The sequence below is a fragment of the Eublepharis macularius genome, chromosome 3, assembly GCF_028583425.1.
Source record: "Eublepharis macularius isolate TG4126 chromosome 3, MPM_Emac_v1.0, whole genome shotgun sequence".
Lineage (NCBI taxonomy): Eukaryota > Metazoa > Chordata > Lepidosauria > Squamata > Eublepharidae > Eublepharis > Eublepharis macularius.
Genome location: NC_072792.1, coordinates 91,070,305 through 91,093,624, shown reverse-complemented (window position 1 = coordinate 91,093,624; position 23,320 = coordinate 91,070,305). Strand labels below are relative to the sequence as shown.

General features: G+C 41.0%; 1 protein-coding gene across 1 annotated transcript in view; it reads left to right on the top strand.

Moving 5' to 3' along the window:
• UMODL1 (uromodulin like 1) overlaps positions 1–23,320 on the top strand; it is a 67,616-nt gene that overhangs the window by 8,537 nt on the left and 35,759 nt on the right. Inside the window, exons 3-5 of the mRNA XM_054974662.1 lie at positions 7,057–7,215; positions 8,253–8,368; positions 20,931–21,123. Coding sequence (XP_054830637.1) covers positions 7,057–7,215; positions 8,253–8,368; positions 20,931–21,123 — 468 coding nt within the window. The remainder of the gene's footprint in view (positions 1–7,056; positions 7,216–8,252; positions 8,369–20,930; positions 21,124–23,320) is intronic.

The window sequence follows — 23,320 nt, the reverse complement described above, 5'->3', positions numbered from 1 at the left end:
CTGATCTCCAAACAGAGGGGAGTTTAGATTGCCCTCTGCACCAGAGGGTGATCTAAACTCCCCTCTGTCTGGAGACCAGGGGGCGGGGCCACCGGTCATGTGACCATTTTCAAGAGGTGCCAGAACTCCATTCCACTGCGTTCCCGCTGAAAAAAAGCCCTGCCGATACCCACATGATGCCAGAATACTAGCATTTATTATAGGTTAGGGTTGGTTCACACATACCTGAGGCATGTAGGTTATCCAGTGTGACATAGTCATGAGCCTTAGGCTTGTGCCTCCTATCCTATCACATGCATGATCCACAATAAGAATGGTGGCAATTATGCAAGTAGCCTCCCCCTCCCTTTTGTCACTATGTGGATCCAATGAATCTCATCTTAGTTTATATATATATGTGATGGGGAAGGTATGTGGCTATGAGTCTTTTTCCAGCATGGATAATAACTCTATGGATAGCCTGCATTCCCGAGACACGTGAGCCAGCCCTGATTTTCATTGAAATCCTTGGGCTTAAACTTGTTTGGGGGCTAGTACTTGTAGATTAAGTTAATTTCTAAATCATTGCTATTAATTTAAAAATCCATGGTCCTTCTAACTTTTCCACAAAAATTCAGTGGGCCTGCATAACAGATTTGTAGGCAAAAGTTTTTTTAAAAAAATACAAAAGATATGCTGCGTTTCTTTTAAAGGAATGCTTTAAAAATGGCACACATTTAATACATATTAAAGTGCAGTTCTGTAGAACAGAATTTCCATAGCCTGAATATAGAAGTCTACCTCTATAGTCATCCTTTTTCTTAAAATCATCTGTCAAGAAGAATGGTAACAGTCATTAACTCTACTGTTTGCCATTGGGTCTATTCTGTGACTTGCTTTCATAAGAAGCAAAGCCTTATACCCTCCCCCCCCCCCTTATTTTGCCCTGGGAAGAACTACCTTAAGCTCAAACTCCCATCAAGGAGTATGCTCCCTGTGAGAGGGCAGCATAACTTACCGAAACCAAAGTGCCCTCAAAGGTAGGCCATTATCTTAGGGATAAGCTGCCCAGGGCTAGTGACAGAGCAGAGGATTGGATCTTTCTGCAGTGAGTTGCTTTCAAGTTTGTCTCCTACCTGGGCTGGGTTTGGGGCTGTCCCACATACCTTCAGCAGTGGAAGTGTTTCATTTGCCTTCAGCACCTAGTCACAGCTTTGGTGAATGGTAATGCACCATCTAGACATAGTCTTAAATAAATGATGATGAAGGGGAAGTTGACAATCAGTGGAATGAATTCACAGCATATCACTGAACTATTGTTATTTTCTCCTTCTGTCACTATTCATATTAACAGAGAGATCCACATGACTGTGGAAAGTGATTTTTCCTTTGATGCTTTTCTCTACTGTTCACTTGTCAGAAGCCTGGGTAGCAGGCTAATTGGGCCAGTTCACACTTTATGTGGCCTGGTAGTTTAATGCTTGTCTGCTCTGTGCCTTCCTGCATGTCATAATATCTGAAAAGGGAACATGCGTGTTTGCTTGGATTGTTAAACCTGCATCCAGGGCTTTGTCTTCTTTTGCCTTGGTAATTCATTTTCTTGAATGATTCATAAATAAACAAATAATACTACACAGGGGCACAGAAATAGACACTTTCTGAGAAATTGACTGTAGTTTCCCAGCATGTTTCACTTGTTTCCATACAAGTGGATTTCCCCTTCAGAGATTATATGTGATCTCCAGGCAACAAACTCATCAGCCTTGTCAAATGCCTACAAGTCCTTATTGGCTGTCATTTGGCAAGTGAAGTGGGATGTTGATTAATTTGGAGGCTGTATTCTCTTTCAACACCCATGAGAGATTTTAGAATATTTGCCTTGTCTTTGTTTGTCCAGAGTAGAGACACTGTGGCAGTTTCATGCCTTTCATTCATTCTCATGATGACTTTAATTTTAATGGGTTGCCCAAGCATTCAAACTGTGTGCAGCTTAGCCATCTTTGTGAGAAAATCAGGAGGAGCTATGTTACCTGACGTAACTCACCATTTGGATTTCATCCTTTAAAAGGTCTGTCTGACAGATGGCCTCACTCTGGGAGTTGCTTCCATAATAATTACAGCTTGATAGAATGTGACAGGGATGTGCGGCTGTATTTTGTCTGGTGTAAAAATGATGACCCTGATACTCCAGATTAATGGCTACTGTGGCTCTGAGCCAGCATCATTACACACACCAGTCACTTGCATGAGTTTTTCAGGGCACATCTGTGACTTGTTCAAATGTTTATACCACCATTATAAACAAAGAAAAAAAGCTGCTGTGAACACCAATGCCGCTGAAGCTTAGAGCCAAGCTGTGGCAGGTTCATTTATTTTTTTATTTATTTTGACTTATATCCCGCCCTCCCCATGAATGGACTCAGGGCAGCTCACATCATCATTAAAACACAATAAATCAATAGTCAACTTTAAAAACATTTTAAAACTTATATTAAAATACTCTGGCACCATTATACATAGGCTACTTTGGATACTAATAAAAGACCTGTGTAAGTCATTGCTGTGGGTAAAACGCATAGCCGAGGGCAGTCATAGAAGAGGTAGTGATCTTAGATAGAATAAGAGGGGACACCCGCTGGTCCTCAACCAAAGGCCTGGTGGAACATCTCCGTTTTACACGCCCTGTGGAACTGTAATAATTCCCGCAGGGCCTGGATCTCCAGCGGGAGAGTGTTCCACCAGGCTGGGGCCAGGGCAGAAAAAGCCCTGGCCTGGTGGAGGCCAGCCGGATGTCCTTTGGGCTGGGGACCACCAGGAGTTGTTTATCTGCAGAGCATAGCGCCCTGCAAGGGATGTAATGGGAGAGGCAGTCCCGCAGGTATGTCGGTCCCAGTCCATGGAGGGCTTTAAACACCAAAGTTAACACCTTGAACCGGATCTGGAACTCTATTGGAAGCCTGTGCAGCTGGCACAGCACAGGATGAATATGTGCTCGAATAAGTGTTCCTGTAAGAACACGTGCCACTGTGTTCTGGACCAGCTGCAGCTTCTGGGCAGGGCCGGCGCGCCCATTGAGGCCAGGTAGGCGGTGGCCTCAGGGTGTGAGGGCACTGGAGAGGTGCCGGAGGGGGTGTCGGGGGTGGAGGCGTGCGCCGCGGAGCTGGCGTGGCTGGCCCGCAGCTGCTGCAGCCAGTCAGCCAGCCCTGTGCCGCCACCGGCGCCACATGTCCCCAGCTGGGCGCAGCAGCCACGAGCCGCTGCCAGGGCGGCATGCGGAGCATGGAGCAGCCTCTGCCCGCCACCCCAACTATCCGCCGGTGAATGCCCCTGGCTTGCGCTGCACAATGATGTCATCGCGCAGTGTGTGGAGCGCGCATACATTTCTCAAATGAAAAACTAGTTTCACAGTAAGACAGTCCAATGGTCCAGTTGTGTGTTCAAGCTCAAGAATATTTTTAAAATTTAAATATTTTTTCCTGCTTTACTTTCATGAATCAAAACTTGATTGGGTTACTATTAGCAATATTCCAATTTCCTTGTTTTTTCTTTGTTTCTAAGGTTTAATATAACCTTTGTACAAGCAAACTAATTTTTGGTGTGCTACAATAGCTGACAATGACAATAATAGTTTTTGCAGAACCAGCAACATTATTACATTAACACCAACAAGAAGCTGAGGACCTGTGATGTATTGGGAGGGAAGAGAGTAGAAGGGCAGATAAATAACAAATAGGGAAACCCCTAACGCTGCAATAGTAAGAGACAATTGAGCCCTAGAGGGGGGGTAGATGAGTAGCTCTCCTGTCACCTTGTCCCACCTCTAGCATCAGCACAGTGGCCCTGACTGGTGACTTCCAAGGCTAGCCTTGAAAAGCAAGCAATACAATTCAGGATGGTACAATTTCTATCTCCCTTTCCATGCTTTTTATGGGAGAGTTTGTGGAAGAGAATTAAGAGCCCTGTGGCGCAGAGTGGTAAGCTGCAGTACTGCAGCCCAAGCTCTGCTCATGACCTGAGTTCGATCCCAGCGGAAGCCAGGTTCAGGTAGCTGGCTCAAGGTTGACTCAGCCTTCCATCCTTCCAAGGTCGGTAAAATGAGTACCCAGTTTCCTGGGGGTAAAGTGTAGATGACAGGGGAAGGCAATGGCAAACCACCCCGTAAAAAGTCTGCCAAGAAAACATCATGGTGCGACGTCCCCCCATGGATCAGTAATGACTTGGTGCTTGCACAAGGGACTACCTTTACCTTTTACCTTGTGGAAGAGAATTGTGATTGGGTACAAACACCCTGCCCTTCCCTTCCATTTCGTTTTTAAGCTGTTTTAGGTTTTTCCCTTTTCACAGCTGAAGGAGCCCTCAGGAATTGGGTACAATTAATTAGGATCAAATCAAGCACTTTTTCTGCGATCACAGTTAACAGTCCCATTGAGATTCTTTTTGTTTCGAAGTGTTACAAAATCCTGGACTGAAGGGTGTGTGTGTGTGAGAGTGGGGGAGGAAATGAGGGTTAGGGAATGTGTACACAGTATTTCCCTAACCAAGAGACTATACATTGTTTGAGACTTTGGCAGCACAATTCCTCCTTTTGTCTTTCCAAGATATGTGTATTTTAAAGGGCAGGTAACTTTTTCTTTTAAATGCCAATAGCAGCACGAGGGAGCTTGTTTTGATGATTGAAATCAAGTGGAGGTTAAAAGGTTAAGCCTCCTTGTTCTTATCCAGATGGCTCTGACTGGGAGGCAAATTGAAGTTCCAGGAGACTGCACTTTGCATTTTATAGTCACTTGAGCTCTGATATTAAACTATTGTCAGTGTTCTTGGCTCCTGGAAGGCAGTGAGCATGCACAGACCTTACTAGTCCATTTTAAGGGAAGGGCAGGGGGTCCATTCCTTTAAAAAATATTACTTTTTCTGTCTGCTAATATTTTTCCACTTATTTGGAGAGTCCCCTGGATATGCAGAAATCCCTGCCTGGTCTGTGAGTAACCTTGTTTCATAATAATAACCATTTATATACACTCTTCTAGACAGATTAGTGCCCCATTCAGAGTGGTGAACAAAGTCATGTTATTATTATCCCCACAGTGCAGCTGGAGAAGAGTGGCTTACCCAAGGCCACCTACTGAATTCATAGCAGTAGCAAGATTCAAATTAGCAGAGTGCCGATTTTTAGCACAACCACTATGCTACAGCAGCAACATTGCCTAACTGAAAGACACAAGACCATCATGTTCATTATTGGAAGAAATAATTAAAATAAGTAGCAACAACAGCAACCAAATCTCCATTTGTTTTGGACATCATGCTGCTGGCTAACCTACTATTATTTTCCTGCTTTAGCTCTTACAACACAACACAACTTATCTGGGAAGCTTTGGTCGAAGCCAAGCATTTTTAGTTGTTTGCGATCTACTTGCCCTTATTTCTTGCTGGCCCTGTTTCTACTATTGATTGTTCATTAGTATCACATGTTTCTGCTTGAGAATTTTGAGACCTGAGAATCTATGCTCCACTTCATAACTGTAGTAGAGGAGCAGCACATCCCAACTGTGCCAAATTATGCACTCTTTCCTCCTCCTTTGAGTGTTAAAGAAATCTCACACGCTGGGCTTCCTTGCAGGCAGGAGTTCACAAAACGGCTCAGTGCTGCCACCTTGATCGTCAGACAGACAGACACACACACACACACACACACACACACACACACACACACATACATGTATGGTTGATGTAGAGGACGGGACAGAACTCACACAGCTGTAGAAATACGCATACACAATTTCTCCCTGCACACTTGCAGTCATACGAATACTCTCCTCTTCTTCCTTTTCAAATTTTGCTGCTTATTTCTGTCATCACCTTACCTTTCCAATGACTGATGATAGTGACAAAGGAAAAGTAGAAGGGAACTAACAGGCATTTCAAGCTTGCAGTCACCTAGAGATGGCTGTGTTCTAAGCCAAGGAAGGTTTTTCTGTGAGGGCTGGAAGTGAATATCGTATCAGATTCTTAGAAATGAATCTAATGCTTCATTTCTGTCCCCGATAATCTACATGCAGTTTGAGTAACTTTGGAAATAGGACTAAGAACATAAGAAGAGTCCTGCTGGAACTGACCAGCAGTCCACGTAGTCCAGCATCCTGTCTTACACGGTGGCCAGCCACTTGCCCTGGGGGACTCACAGAAGGGCATAGAGGCCAAAGCCTTTCCCTGATGTTGCCTCCTACCCTTACTAGGAAAGCCACTGTGGTATAGTGGCTAAAATGTTGGACTAGGATCTGGGATACTCAGGCTCAAATTCCCATTCTGCCATGGAAGCTTGCTGAGTGACCTTGGGCAAGTTGCACACTCTCAGCCTAACCTATTTCACAGAATTGTTGTGAGGATAAAATAGAAGAGTGGAGAATGAGGTAAGCCACTTTGGGTCCCCATTGGCAAGAAACGCAGGATATAAATGAAGTAAATAAACGAATAGCATTCTGAAGTTAACTGCCTCTGACTCAGGAGGCTCTTTTTAGACATCATGGCTAGTAGCCATTGATGGACTGATCCTTCACGAATCTGTCTGATCCTTTTAAAAGTCATATTAGAGCCATCACTACATCCCCAGACAGCAAATTCCACTTGATAACTTTTTATTTGATTTTTTTTTTTTTATTCACGAGAGCAGAAATTATTTCTGGAATGGGGTGGGAAATTCTGAAGCAACCAGCTCTGAAACTGTCTTTGTTCTGCATATTTCTGTTGGCTGAAGTAGCAGTTTCCCATTGGGATACATTCAACTCACATCCAGGGCTCTTAGGAGAATGAAGGTATGTATATTGAATAAAATAGTTTTAAAGACAATAAACAGTATCTGGAGTGGAATGAATCTCACAACTGGTTTGGCTTCCCCAAGAGAGTTTTGACATTGTGTTTTTCAAACAGTAATCACAGAACTTTTTGAAACATCATTTGGGGCATGTGGTAGTGGTAGCAAAGGGTTTACTGTTCAGTATGGAAAAAGTAATCCCTAAAGTAGCCCTTTGGATTTTGGATAGTAGATATAATTTTGCTGTTAATTATTTTCCTGTATAGCCCTAAACAGATCCAGTGAATTTTCCTCAACACTTGGTGCATGCCCAAAGGAACTGGAGGGCTCAAATGTTTCCTGTACTATTGATAAAGATTGTCCAGATCATAAAAAATGCTGTGAGACATCTAAAGGAACAGTTTGTTCAGATCCTGTACCTGAAGGTATGTTATTGACCAATTTGTGTTTGCCATCAGTTTCCAGCAATAGAAGACCTTTTTTTATCCAATGAAAAGGGTGAAGTAAGACAAGCTTCAACTTGTGACAATAGCAATATGCAGTCTTATAGTACAATCCTGAGCAGAGTTACTCCACTCGAAACTCATTAACTTCAGTGGGATTAGACTAGAGTAATTTTTCTTAGAATTATACTGTTAGTGACCTTAATTTATTTAAGAGTCAAATTAATGTTGTTGTTAGTAGAGCCCACCCTAAATGCTTCATCAATGCCTCGCCTTCTATTTTTGCCTTTAGAGGAGTCTGGAAGTATGAGCTGCTGGAACTTTGGAATGTTCTAGTGACTTGTCCTCTAGAGCAGTTTCATAGAACATTGTGATAACAGCACAACAATAGAAACTTTTGTGCTTAATATCAGTTTTATTAACCAAAGAAACTATAAGACCCAGGCAATATATGAAATGCATAAAGAAAAATAAATATTTCTTTATATCCATATTAATATGGGGATTAGCACAGTCCACTCCTAACCATTGCAGAGGGTTATAGGAAATTGGCTAAAACTGAACACAGACCATTTCTGCTGACTCATGTCGCAGTCCTAAGAGTTACACCCATCTAAATCAATGGGCTTAAAGTCAGTGAGTTTAGAAAGGTGAAACTCTGCTTAGAATGGTATTGTCAGTAAAGGCAATGGTTGCAAAGCTGCCATAAATTTTATTAAGCAGTAAAACACAATGGCTAACATGCTGGCAAATATATACAGATAGAAGTCCTGAACTGCAACTCCTTGATAAGAATTTGTTCAGGGCAACTTCTTGACAAGAATTTTAGATGAAATTCTCTGGAATATTAAAAAAGAGTATTAGTAAAGAGGATCAGTGGCAATGCAGAATTTGTGATTCTGTCCAGATTAAACATGGCCATTGGAAATGAGACATCTACAGCAGTAACTGAGTATATTTCCATTGATTTAGTGTTCTAAGATTCAAATAAATACTTCACTTTTTCTGTCAATTTTTAGAGCAAACAGTGACAAAATACTGGTATAATGTGTCCGTCCTGGTGAAAATGGATTTCAAAGAATTAATCAGAGTGGATCCAAGGCTTCTGGAACATTCACGTCTTTTGCACTCTATGGTATGAATACATTCAATGGCTGTTAGCCTACTGTGATCTTCTGTGATGATACAGAAATGCCTAAATAAACAGGAGACTGGAGCACTTTAAAGAGTAACGAAATTTTATTCCAGTATAAACTCTCATGGACTAGAATCCATTTCTTCAGATGCTATGAGTGGATCTTCACTGTGCAGAATAAACAGAGTCCTCTTACAAGTTAATGCTTGTGGGGAATTTCAGGTTTTGTTGAGGTACATAACAGCTATAGTGAGACAGAAATCCAAACTCTGGTTCACCCTTTGTGGGTTGTAGTGTGAAATCAGTTCCAATTCAGAATTTCACCCTTTGAAATTCTTTCGTTGGAGAGCAATGGGTTTCAGATAAGTAATTCAGTGTTCTTCTGAGACACTTAAACGTTACCTCACTCATTTCTGAATACTGAGATTTTTAATATCAGTTGTGATATTTGTGTACGTTTATTCTTTTGTATAGAAAGAAACCACTTAGTCTTAAGTGGAGACAAAAATGGCAGTGTTGTGGACACATGGTGACATATATTACATTGGTGGATGAGCCCAAAATGGTGTTGCCGATGTTCCTGTAAAGTATTGCCTCGCTTTATCTGGAGACAAAGTTGACATCTTTATTTGTTGCAAGGTCTGGTCTCTGGGCTTGTGTGTCTATTAGGTGTGTAACGATTCCAAGTAAATGTGTGCATGTGTCTTTAAATGCTTGGTTTGAGCTAGGTGAAGAGTGGGGGGTGAGAGAGGGAAGAGTGAGTGATGTGATTGATTGATGACTGAGAGTGTGGGCGGAGTGAATGCAGTTTAGACTGACAGTGCAGGGAGAAAGGTTTTTGAGTCAGAAGAAAGCAGGCTAGCTGTGTGCTGCCTGAGTATACTGAAGTATTTATGACAGAAATATAACCTGTGTGGTACATGAACTGAGCATGTTTGTGAAAGGACACTCAGTCAGGGAAAGAGAGGCCAGCTGTGTGCTGCCTGAGCAGGTTTAATATTTCTGTGAATGAGAGTCAGAGAAAGAGAAGCTAGCTGTGTGCTGCCTATATTTGAAGTATTCGTGAGAGAACTATTGAGTCTAGTGAAGGAGGCTAACTGTGTGTGAAGCCTTAGAAGAGATCTGTGTGAATGAGTTTATAGGAAGTAACTTTAAGAACTAAGAACTACTTTTATGAAACCAATACGCTTCTTGAAAAATAAACATTTTGTTTTGTTATATCCCAGTGTAGCTGTCATTGCTATATCCCATTCATATCCTCAGGGCCACTTAGAACCACGAAGGAGCCTGACGCTTAAACACGTTACCAAAGGGGAAATTTGAATAAAATATTTTGGAATAATATATTCCTGGTGGCAGCAAACTACCCAGAGGGTGTAAGGGGAAGATTAAAAGAAAAATCTACCCCGAAGAAAGTACAGGTCATAACAAGGTGTCTTGTTGTTAAGAAGCTGCTTTATGTTAGGGGGCTGTCTGTAAGCAAAATGCTTACTGTGTACAAGAGCACTGGATCTCACGTGGCATGTATGGGGAAGGGAGAGTGTCAAGTAAATATGTGCATGTATCTTTAAATGCTTGGTGTGAGATAGGTGAAGAGTGATGAGTGATATGATTGGTTGATTACTAAGAGTATGGGCGGAGTGACTGCAGTTTAGACTGAGAGTGGAGAGCAAAAGTTTCAGTCAGAGGAAAGCAGGCTAGCTCTGTGCTGCCTGAATATGTTGACGTGTTTATGACAGAAATATAACCTGTGTGGAACCTGAACTGAGCATGTTTGTGAAAGAACACTCAGTCAGGGAAAGAGAGGCCAGCTGTGTGCTGCCTGAGCAGGTTTAATATTTCTGTGAATAAGAGTCAGGGAAAGAGAGGCTAGCTGTGTGCTGCCTGAGTAATTTTAAGCACGTCTGTGAGAAATATTGAATCAGAGAAAGAGGCAAACTGTGTGTGAAGCCTTAGAAGAGATCTGTGTGAATGAGTTTATAGGAAGTAACTTTAAGAACCGAGCACTACTTTTATGAAACCGGTACACTTCTTGAAAAAAATTAAAGTTTATTTTATTTTTGTTATAGCCCAGAGTAGCTGTCATTGCTATATCCCATTCCTATCCTCAGGGCCACATAGAACCATGAAGGAGCCTGACGCTTAGGCACGTTTCTAAAGGGAAACCTTAAATAAAATATCGTGGAATATAATATTCTTTGTGGCAGCAAACTACCCAGAGGGTGTTAAGGGAAAGATTAAAGGAAAAATCTACCGTAAAGAGAAGTAAAGGGTCATAACAGAGAGTTGTGTGTGCCACACGGCAGTTAACCTTACTGGATTCTCTAAACTTTCATACTGCTGCTGGCTAGAGGAATGTAACCCTTTATGTACTAACCAGATCCAGACCTTCATCGCTTGTGTGTGTGCGTATGTGCATGCATTTGTGTGTGAGAGAGAAAGAGAGAGACAGACAGAAAAAGTACCTCCCTTGCCCTACAAGGCAGCCTGGACAAGTTCCTTGTCTCTGGATGACAACTCCCCCTCCTGTTCTCAGTGTGGTAAACTGAAAGCTGCTTGTGAGGGGAGATGAACACAAAACGTCACTTAGCGTGAAGATCCAATTTAAAAAGTTTTATTCCAAGAACACACTAATAGGCAAATGGGTTTGGGGTTGGAGGAGAGACTGGGGAAGGAGAATATAGAACAGACAAGTGGAATTAAAATCCAATTCCTATCTGATTGCAAAGTTACAGACCATTGTTGGTTATCACTTCTCCTTTGTTTGTACTGTATAGTGAGTATCCAGTCAGAACATCTGAAGAAGTGGGGTCTAGTCAGTTAAAGCTTATGCTAGAATAAAATGCTTTTGGTCTTTAAGTTGCTGCAAGACTCCACTTTTTAAATTTTAATTAGGAGTTTCATATAATAAAAAGAAAAAACGTAAAGATAAAACTAACTAAAAACATAAAACAACTAACTGATACACAAAAATAACAGAAAAGACTATATAACTAAAAGGAAGCTTCCGTTTTCTCCATGACAAATATTAGTATTTTCAAATTTTCTCTTATTCTACGTTAAAAATAAAAGCTCTCTTTTTTCTAATGTCCACATTCCTTAGTCCATAAATCCACAAGTCATTAAATAATTATTGTCTATTTCATGTAAAATGTCTATAAAAGGTTTCCATTCAGCAATTAATGAACTTACTGTCTTCTCTATAATCAGTGAAGTAAGTTTTGCCATCATTTCAAGTTCCAGAATCTTTATCAAGCATTCCTCTATTGCAGGCTATGTTGGACTATTCCAGTTTTGTGCATATAATAGTCTCACTGCAGCAATCATATATAAGAACAAAGTTCCATGACCTTTCCAACTATATATCCATAATTCCTAACAAAAAGTCTCTGGTTCCAATTATATTTTAATCTTTAAAATCTTCTGAGTTGTGTCCTGGATTTTTTTTGCTTTCTTATAAGTCTACCACATATGGTAAAAAGATCCTTCATGCTGAGTAGATTTCCAGCATAAGTTCGAAGCACCCTTCTAGCAAATTTCTCAGAAGTCATATACCAACAGTACCTAGCCAATTTCTCAGGAGTCATATACCAACAGTACATCATCTTGTAGAAATTCTTAAGACTAGAGCCAGCTTGGTGTAGTGATTAAGAGCGGCAGGACTCTAACCTGAAGAGCTGAGTTTAATTCCTCTTCTCCTCTGCTTGAAACAAGTGTGGGTCAGTCACAGTCTCTCAGAGCTCTCTCAGCCCCACTCACCTCACAAAGTGATAGTTACAAGGATAACAATAACACACTTTGCAAATTGCTCAGAGTGGGTGTTAAGTTGTCGTGAAGGGCATTATATAATTGAATATTATTATTATTATTATTATTATTAATGTAAATTTCAACCCTTGAAACCACATATTTTCCTACTGTTCCATTAATATATTATATCCAATTTTAGCCCATTTAATCATACATTCTTTCGCTTGCTCTTCTTCTGTCTCAAATTCCAACAAGAATATACAGTTTAGCAATAATATGTTCATGATTTATACATAAACCCATCTCAAATTCAGTCAGATTGCTCAAACTCATAGTGCTTCTTGTCTACTTTAAACCTTTCCAAGATTTGTATATACATAAACCGTTGAAAAGTAAGTCCCTCTATTGATAACTCTTCTCTAGATTTTATTTTAACTTCACCTTGTGAAAATTCTAAGATAACCTGTTATGTTAACCAATTAGATATGCTTGCCATTTCCTTTCTAAAATGAACGTGGCGATAGTCACAAGGGTATTTTCGAACAGATCCTAAATTAGTATTTATTCCATATTCTCAGGATGGCATGTCTAACAGTGGTTATTAAATTCTGCATTAACCTTAACTTTATCATACCACAGATAACCATGCTATCCAAATCTTAAGTCATGTGTGCTTCAGGTTTCCGATTCGGAATGATTTGCTCGTTACAACCCCCTCCTCCCATCGGGTAAAAAAAGGCAGTGGGAAGCTTGAAAGGAGTACTTCTCTTGCTATTTGTGGCTTCTGCCCCTCTACTCGAACCTTTCTGAAGCAGCTTAAATAACCGAATCCGGAAGTGGCTTGCTGCTTCGGGATTTGGGTTTTTCCAAATCTTTTTCCCACTTTGGTAAACCCAAAGCAGGAAAACCAAATCTTTTGGGGCTGCACACCCAGGGCCGGCGCACCCATGGAGGCCAGGTAGGCGGTGGCCTCGGGCACGTGGGCATTGGAGGGGTGCCGGGGGGGTGTTGGGGGCAGAGGCACGCACAGCGAAGCTGGCATGACTGGGCTGCAGCTACTGCAGCAGCCAGCCAGCCAGCTCCGTGCTGCCGCCACCACCGCCACACACCCCAGCCAGGCACAGCCTCCGGGTGCTGCCCCAGCAGCAGCTCGCAGCTTGAGCGCCCAGCTGGGGTGTGAGGCGGCGGCAGCGGCAGCACGGAGCTGGCTGGCTGGCTGGCTGCAGCAGCAGCAGCTGCAGCCAGCCACACCAGCTCCGCTGCGTGCTCCTCTTCCCCAGCTGGGCGCAGAAGCCGTGAGCTTTTGCTGGGGCGGCGCATGGAGCAGCCTCCGCGCGCCGCCCAGCAGCAGCTTGCAGCTTCTGTGCTCTGGGCTCCGCGAGCTGCCCAGCCCCCCTGTGGCGCGTGATGACGTCTGCAATGATGTCATCATGCAGTCCGTGGCGTGCTCGCACGCAGAGCACCCGCGCACGCTGCCGCGGGCGCCAAAACCTCTGGCACCGGTCCTGTGCACACCCCTAGTCATGATGACCTTCTAAATCCAGTAATCTTCTGTTTTTTAACAAGATCCATTCTTTCATCCATACATACAAAACAACTGGCAGCAAAATATAATTTCAAATCCAGTAGGCCCAATCTACCTCTTTCCTTTGCATCCTGCAATACCTTAAATTTAACCCTTGATTTTTTCCCTTCCTATATAAATATCAATCTGTCTTTCTGCTATTGTTTAAATGGTGTCTCCATAGTCAAAACTGGAATTGTCTGAAATAAAAATAACACTCTAGGTTATTCTTAATTCATTAATCTTATTCGCAAATTCATTAATTCATTAATCTTAATCTTATTCATTAATCTTAATCGCAGCTATTCTTCCCTAAAATTATAATTAATTTTATCCCATTTTACCAAGTCTCTTTTAATTTAATTCCAAGTCTTAATATAATTATTTTGAAATAACATACAAATGATGCCCAGATATTTTACCTTTTTCTCAATTTTAAATCATTTTATTTTCCAGTTTCAGTTGATCTTGTATTTTCATTTTTTGTTAACATTTTAGTCTTTTGTTTATTAATCTTTAAATCCACTACAGTATCACATTCTTTCAACTTGATCATTTCAATCCCCTTTAAGGGGTCTTCTAAAACCAACACCAAATCATCAGCAAAAGCCCTTGATTTGTAAGTCTCCTTTTTAACCTTTAACCCTCCCAGTTCTTTCATCTTGTCTTATGTCTCTATTCCTCCTCTTATATCTTTATCCAATACTTCAAGAATAAATATAAACAACAGGGGTGAGTGTGGGCAACCTTGTCTTGTACCTCTTTGACTAACAACGTTTGTGGTAGGGTATGAGCTTTCGTGAGTCACAGCTCATTTCTTCTGATACAGCTAGAATGTGAGTCCATCTTAAATCTTGGAGAGTGGAGTGATTTCAGATGCTGAATGACAATAACAGGTGAATGACAATAGCAGGCATGATAGGATAGGGTGGAGTATGCAGAGGGATAGTGGGTGTGGAGAAATCAGCATTGGTATGAGACAGGAAGCCTGGGTCTTGATTCAATCCAGGTAGAGCATTGTCTTGAGCTTCATTACCAGTTGCAATTCAGCAGTCTCTCTTTCTAATCTCCCTTTGAAATTCCTCTGCAGGGTAACTGATTTTAAGTCAGCAACTGAATGTCCTGGAAGGTTGAAATGTCCCACTGATGGTTTTTTAATGTTGTGGTTTCTGCTGTCAGATCTATATCCATTAATTCTTTGTTGAAAGGGCCGACCAGTTTGTCCAATGTAAAGGGTGGAAGGGTGTTGCTGACACATGATGGCATAAATCACATTAGAGGATGAGCAGGAGTATGAACCTGAGATGATATGGCTGATGTTTTTGGGTCCACTGATAGTGTTGCTAAGATCTATATGAGAGCAAAGTTGGCATCTTGGTTTGTTGCAGGCCTTGGTACCAGAGTCCATGTTACTGTTAAGTAGTTTATCATTGTGGGTGAGTGTTTTAGCTTAGCACGCTATCTGTAAGCAAGAAAAGGTCAGCCCCCACAGTGCCCATGTGAGGGAAGTCTCACAATCTAGCATGGGTTGTAGGTCATTAAGAACGTGTTGAACCAGCTTGAGTTGTGAGCTGTAGGCAGGCCCTATGAGAGGGGGGGTCAGCAGGTGCATTGCACCAGGGCCCACGGGCCCAAAGGTGGCCCAAGAGTTTCCTGCACGTTGCATATGAAGACTAGAATTTATATCTTATGTCGTTTGCCTACATGGCATAGTTTTATCCTTTACATTCCACTAGGGGCAGCGTGTGTCAGTTAGAAGGTCATGTGACTCTCTACTCTCCAGCCAGGCAGACAGAATGTTTAGGCCAGTGGCCATTGTTGTAGTGGATGTGTTGGTGTACATGGGTGTAAACTGCAGGGGGGCTGAGGGGCTCAAGCCTTCCCCCAGATTTGGCCAGGGTGGCTGAGCCCCCCGGTTAACCAATGAACTACATGTGGGCTGAGGGGCTCAAATCCCCTTGGATTTGGCTGTGAGAGGCAAGCAGTGACAAGCTCACATGAGGGACTCAGACTGTCCACCCCTCCTCTTGTATCATGTTACAATTTCCATGATTCTTTGGGGCTTTGTTCCTGTTTTTTGCTCATATATATTTGTGTGTTTATTAAGAATTTATAATTTAAATAATTTAGTTTTCTAAAATGAAAACTTTTCTAAAACTTTCACACTCCAGCCAGCATGCTCCAACCACCCATCATCACATTTTCTCTGCAATCAATGCTACTCTGTTAAGGATCAGTTTCTGTTCTTTTTAATAGGGAAAATGTAAGTCTCTATTGTATTTTACTTTTCAGTTACATTATTATTACATTGTATTTTGGAAATGGAAAACTGGGGAAGGGTAGGCCCTATGTTTCCTTGTTGAAATAGGTTGTTGCTGCTGTTTTCTGAGGTGTTTTTTTTGCTGTGTATGGAAGAACAGTTAGTTTTTTTATGGTAATGTGTGTGTGTGAGGTGGGGGGGGCTGTTTCAGCCACTCCTAAGCTCCTCTTTCAATTTCCATTCCATTTTTAAAGGGAGGGGTGGTATCACACAAGACAGAACCTTTGAGAGGTGGTATCTATTGCAGAAAAGGACAATTCCTAAAACTGAGAGCTGTCTTTCTGAAGCAATGAAAAACTCCATCTGCATGAACAGGATTGGGGGGTGGGGGCGCAAAATTTCCTTTTGTCTTGTGTGCAGCCTGGAGAGAACATTGACAAGGAATGTGCACTCTGTACATGTTCATGCTCTCCATTTTCCTGGTACCTAAAATGGTGTGGTCCAGTTTTCAAAGGGTGACCAACTAGCTAATGCCTAGAGAAGAATTTTTTTAAAAAAAGTTAAGTAGCACTTTCAAAACTACAGCAATGTATTGCTATAGGATTTGGGGGTTCTTTCAATAGATAGATATTTTGTGTTTTCTTCAAAACAACTGGAAATGCATGTGGAATGAAGCCAAAATTGTTGCACCTACCCTTAAGATAGATATAAAATTCTCTTGTGGATGTGGTGGAGTTACTCACAAGGGGACGAGGCTGCATGATAACAGACCTGATGCTAACTTGCTGGAAATGAATGACCCAGATGATTCACCAGAAGAAGCCTACTTCAGAAAGTCTGTGTTTTATGTTTTAGTAGACAGTGTTATAGCAGGATTAATGTAAGATTCAATGCTGTGAAGCAGTTGGCTGAAAAGTTCAATTTCTTATGGAAATACCTCACCATGTCTGAAAGTAACTTGAAAGAAAAAGCTTTATTTTTATCAAAACAATATCCTGATGACCTTAATGATGAGGATTTTTTTTTACAGAAATGCAGCCTTTACCTTCAGTACATAAGGTAAATTTTGGAAATGCACAGTTAAAACCATTGGATCTGTTGAACATATTAACAGAATACAGACTTGGTGACCTGTTTCCAAATGTTTGTGTCAGCTTATGAATTCTTTTAACAATTCCAGCAACAGTAGCTTCTGCAGAGACATCATTTAGCGAACTCAAGCTGATTAAGAATTTTTTAAGGTCTACAATGTCTCAAGAACGTCTTGTGGATTTGGCCAGGTTGAGTATTGAATCAAACATTACCAGAACAATTAATTTTAATGCTGTCATTAGAAATTTTTCACAAAAAAGGCAAGGAAAGCTCATTTTAAGTATATACAAAGCATATTTTTAAACCTTTTTTGACCTTATGCTTAAAATCATTATGGATAAAAAAGATGGCTAATAGAGCAGGAAAGGGGCTCTGAAATTTTTTTGCACCACCTCATAAAATTCCTCTCAGAGGCCCTGGCTGTAGGTGACCGCCGGCAGTCTTCTGTTGTTGTTTCTTTGGGCTTGTCTTGTAGCAAGCTGTCCCTGGGTGTCAACAGTAACATGGACTCTAGTACTAAGTCCATGGTACCAATATTTATATTTCCTGGGAATTTCTTTAATTATTCTTCTTTTTATCTCATCCAAAATATTTTGGTTTTCTCCTGATTCTTTCTTTTTATTTGAGCATTATATTGTATTAAATAACCTCTAATAAAAGCTTTACTCGCATCCCAGACCCCTCTCATATCCATACCCTTATTCAAATTATTTTTTAAAAACTCCTTTAATTTGATTTTAGTCTTTAACAGCTATTTCGTTTTGTAACAAAGCTTCATTAAATCTCCACCTGAAAGTACCCACTTTTTTCTTATATGTCATAGACACAGGGTTATGATCTAAAAAAAGTCTTAGGTAAAATTTCTACTTTAGAAGTTTTGGTAACAATCTCTCAATGTCAAAATCATGTCTATTCTTGAAAAGGATCTGTGCCTTTCTAAGAAATATGTGTAGTCTCTTGCATTACCATTTTTCTGTCTCCAGAGATCCACCAGCCCCAAATTATCCATCAGATCAAAAAATTCTTTGGTAGTTTACCTTGGAACAGTTTAATATGTTTCTCAGAGGTCCTATCTATTTTGGGGGCAATAAGTCTATTCCGATCCCCCATTAAACACCAACTTTCATAAGATAGATAAGTTAAAGAAAGTTTTTTTTAATAAAATCCATATTTATCTTTATTTAAGGCATACATTCCCACCACAAATGTTTCACTACCATGAAAGTCCACCTCTACCCCTACATATCTTCCATGTTCATCAGTCAGAACCAAATTAGACTTTAAATGAGGTTTAATATATAAAACGACTCCATTCTTATTTTTAATGTCTGCTGAAATAAATTCTTCTCCCAATACTTTATAAGCCAAATATTTTATATCTTTTTTTTCTAATATGGGTTTCTTGTAAACAAATAATATCCTGTTTTAGGGTTGTTTTTTTTTAAATGAAACACATTTTTCCTCTTTTGGGGGGAATTTGCCCCACTAAAGTTTCATGTTAGACATTTGTAATCCATATTGAAATCAAGATTAATTAATGGCTGTAGCTCCTATTGTAGCCTGTTGCACTTTATTTTTACTGCAGCAGGCTAAAATGATGGATACCCTTCTGGAATTCTTATCCGAGACTGTCAGAGATTTTGTTACCACCTGTATCCAAAGGGGCCCCCTTGGGAGAAAACCTCAGAATTCCCAATATCCAAGTAAATTCTACAAAGTTCTCTTAGCTGTCTCGTTTTGTCAGTACCAGTGGGAGATTTGGGGTGGGGGGACATGAGAGGGCAGTAAAACTATAGATTCTAGCTTTTAATAAAGGATTGATGTCACTTCCTAGTTTTCCCTGAAACTAATTTCACACCATAGTCCTGAAAGCTATTTTTTCTCCCACTGCCACATGGAGTGGTGGTATGAAACAAGCTGGGAAGTGGAGAATACCCACTGACCCCTGTAGAGTACTTTACCATGCTTTCTGATTTCCTCAGAAAGCAAGTCTATTTACAACAGCACAAACAAGGAATTCAGAAGGATTTGTGAGAATAGAATTGTCAACTCTGAGAAATTCCTGGAGACTTGAGGGCACAATGTGGGGAGGGTGGAGTTTGGGGATGGGAGGGAGCTCAGCAGGGATATGTGTTTGACATATGAAGCTGCCTTTTGCTGTAAAGGATCTCTGTAGTCAATTATAATACTGGGAGAACTCCAGATCGCACCTGGAGTTCGGCAAACCTATATGATCTCTTCATTCATTCATTCATTCATTCATTCATTCATTCATTCATTCATTCATTCATTCATTCATTCATTCGCTTGCTTGCTTGCTTGCTTGCTTGCTTGCTTGCTTGTTTGTTTGTTTGTTTATAGTGTGCCTTTCTCACTAAGGCTCAAGACAGATTACATAGCGTAAATAAATACAACCAGTGGCTGGGACATTCACTCAACAATTCAACATGATATGGATTGCAGAAATTTGAGCGTGGGACTCTTAATCTGGAGAGCTGGGTTTGATCCCCCAATCCTCTACTTGAAGCCAGCTGGGTGGCCTTGGGCTAGTCATGGCTCTCTGGAGTTCTCTCAGCCCCACCCACCTCACAGGGTGTTTTGTTGTTGGGATAATAATGGCATACTTTGTAAACTGCTCTGAGTGGGCATTAAGTTGTCCTGAAGGGTGGTATATAAATCGAATGTTATGTTACTATTAAGCAGAAATCTGACACAGATTTTCCCCACACTTTTCATCTTTTTCTGCTCATGGCAGCCCCCATATCCTCTCCCCTTTCCCTGCTTCCCACTCATCAACTAATCTTTCTTTTATGTGTTCCCCCAACCAGACTTCAGCTTTATTAATTTTTTTATTTACTTCATTTATACTCCACCTTTCTCTCTAATAGCGACCCAAAGCAGTTTACATCATTCTCCTCTCCTTTATTTCATCCTCATTGCTACTCTGAGTTAAAGCGAGTGACTGACCCAAAGTCACCCAAGCTTCCATGGCAGATTGGGGATTTGAACCTGGTCTCCCAAATACTAATCTGAACCTTTAACCACTATAAAATACTGCCTCTCAGCTTTTACTCCTTCCTTTCTCCTAGTAGGACTCCCTGGGAAAACTCTAGCCAAGTTGCAAAAGTCATATGGTAGCAAGTTACCCAGTTGAGTTATGTGGTGATTGCTACTGGGCCCCAACAAGTCATGCAAGTTGTGTGGAGGCTGCCTCTGGGTCTAGAAAAGTGATGTGGCATCAAGCTGTAGCCACCACTGCACCTGGATGAGTTGTGCAAATGCTTGGTAGCATGTTTCCTGGTGGATGTTGCTGGGCTTGGCCCCAATGAATCCCCTCCCTAGGGCAGGAGGGAGGGGAGCAGGGGTTCACCAGGAAACCAAATTAGCCCTGGAAAGGGCTTGAGACCCTTTCCCTTCTTTTTTACTGACAGAAACTAAGGTTAGAAGGCTGGCAATATTGTGGTTTTCAGGTGGAAGCAAGTAGCCTGGCCCCAATAAGTCTTCTCAAATGCCAAAACAGCCCTGGAAAGGGTCCTGCCCCCTGCCCACCTTTTACTGACAGAACTAAGGCTTAGATTCTGGCAGTACTGTAGTGGCTACGTAGTAGCAGGGTTATAGAAAGATCTTTCTTGTCTGTTCATGGCTCCAGTCATTAGCTTTAATTATCCACAGAGATTTGGTCATGTTGAGAATTCAATATATTGATTGCATAATAGTTCTGGCTATTAAAGCCCCGAAGTTTCATGTCACATTCTCAAAGGAAATGATTTAAAGTTTGTCATTTCATTTACTGAATTATTGTGATCAAACGCTTGTTCTCTTTTCTACATTGTTTAATATTGATTAATGTATATTAAAGAATATTGTAATATATAGAAAGGGTTTCTTTCTTACAGATTACTGGAGCGTTGTGGCCCTTAAACGTCTCAGTGTACCATATCCAGACTACTCAAGCAGAACCCTATGCTGAGACATTAACATCTCAGGTCCTGATTGGCCTGCAACAGCCTTTTCCATTGGTGAACCTATCTTCTTTGTTGAAGGACATTGTGATGCGGGTGTATGAGGTTATCGACATAGATGTACAAGGTTATTTTTTTCAAATATATTTGTTTTTAGGCTAACTTTACTCATGAGTTAGAACTTTAGAAATATAACCCTGTAAGAGATGCTTTGTAAATAGTAGAAACTGGAATCCCCAAAGTTTCAACCTACAAGGCATCTTTGCACAAGAAAAAACCTCCCTCATATAGGAGATTGTATAAATCATATGTACACTTTATCATGTGTGAAGTGTGCGCATGTATATCTCACAGTGTCATATGATGGAAAAGATATCATCAGTCATGACTTTCTACTACATAAAATATAGAGGTCATAATGCAGTGGTATAATCTCAACATTAATCTAGATTTGTATTGTGGTTTTGGAATCTGGTCTTTCATGTTCTTTAAGAATAATATTGAAGCTAAGATGTTTGATAAGTCTCTCATCTACATCTTATTTCAAAAGATGCAAATAAATATTCTGCAGAATTCAGAGTTTGTCCCAGCCAAGAAGTTTATATTAATTTAGAAGGTTCTCTTAATTGCATCTGTAAGAGTAAATACATGGATACACATTCAAGCCAGTCTACCAATGAGTGTAATGGTCAACTGTGCTTTATTTTTAAAAACTGGTCAAATGTGCTTTTTTAAAAAAATTGTATCCTGCCCTTGTAGTCATAACTAGAGATTGGCACAAACAGAAAAAAACCAAACATGATGTTTGTTATTCGTTGCCATTCACAAACAGGGACTCACGAACAAATACGAACATGGCCCTGTTCACGAACATGTTCATGGTTGGCTGTTCGTGGGGGCCAGCAGGCTCTCCTCCAGCCATCATCCAAGTCAAGATTCTTATTGCACCACTCCCAGAAACCTGACCTGAGAAGGCACCAGGAAAGGTACCAATAATAAATAATAGCTTGGCACCAGAGCCTGGCAGCAGCCCTGGAATTTGAAGGGGTAGATCCCTATCCCACCACACACAAAGAAAATTCAAGCTCCAATGCACTCTCTCTATCAAAATGCCAACAGCAACTGTCTCTCCTTCTCCACTGTCTGCAAACTAAGCCAGAGCTGGGAGCCCCCTTCCCCCCTGTTCTTTGCTCCCTTGTAACAAATTTGGAGCTCCACAATTGAAAGGAAGACCTGCCTATCAAGTTAAATTGGGCTTAGATTGGGGTTTCCAGGGCAACAGCAGGAGTTCAGACAGAATTCAGAAGATCCCTGCCTAAGTTGCCAAGGGAATTGATTGCAGGTGCCAGGCTGTCTGGCTTGACGAACAGCAACGAACGAGGCTTGCAACAACCACCTGTTTGTTTAGAATGGGGCCTCACGAACAGCTTGTTCACAAACAGCAGATTGGGCTGTTCGTGGCTTTTTTTTGTTCATATTGCTGTTCATGCCCATCTCTAGTCATAACAGCCTCCTGCCAGCAGGTGAAGACTTTGTTTCTCTGGTATTCCCTCAGCGATGTCTCCTTCTTGCCTCTGTTTTAATTGTTGTTTTTATATTTCTGTACTTGTAAATTACCTTTGATTTTAACTGTTTTAATGTGTTTTTGTTTGGTTTCATTGATTTTTAAGATGTCTTTTTATTACGCTTGTTTTTAACCTGTTAGCCATCTTGGTGGCCCTGATGAGGATGAAAAGGCAGGGTATAAATTTTGTCAATAAAATAATATAAAACAGTCCCTTAAAGTAATTCTCAATAAAACGTTTGTATGTGAATATTATTTGCCCCCAGCCATTTCTGCTGCTGCTCAACTGGGCAGCGGGAGAAAGTGGGGGAAATGGGAGAGGTGACTGTCAGTTCCTCTACTGATATCACTTTTGGTATGACTGGAAATTATGTCAGTGCATCACTGGCAGTGACTCACTGGCAGTGAGTCTCCTGCTGGATGTGAGCCTCAGGCCAGCAACTCTAAATATAAGTAAAATGCAAAAAAACAGAACATTTTTAAAAAAAGATTTCCAAAAGACCTTTGTGGAAGGGAAAGGGCTTCATGTTTTCCCCCCTAAAAGCTGTAAGATAATAGGCCTAGTCATACTGAGACAAAGTCAGTGTTGATATAATGAAACACACACATAACTGCTCAGGAATGGCCTGTTGGCATAAGCTATGTAATATCTGAAGTGAAAACATATGGGAAATTGCAGGAGGCTGCTTCCGTGAATAGAAAAAATGACAAGATACAGTCTTTTCTGATCATGGACGTAGCTCTCAGCAATCTTCCTATA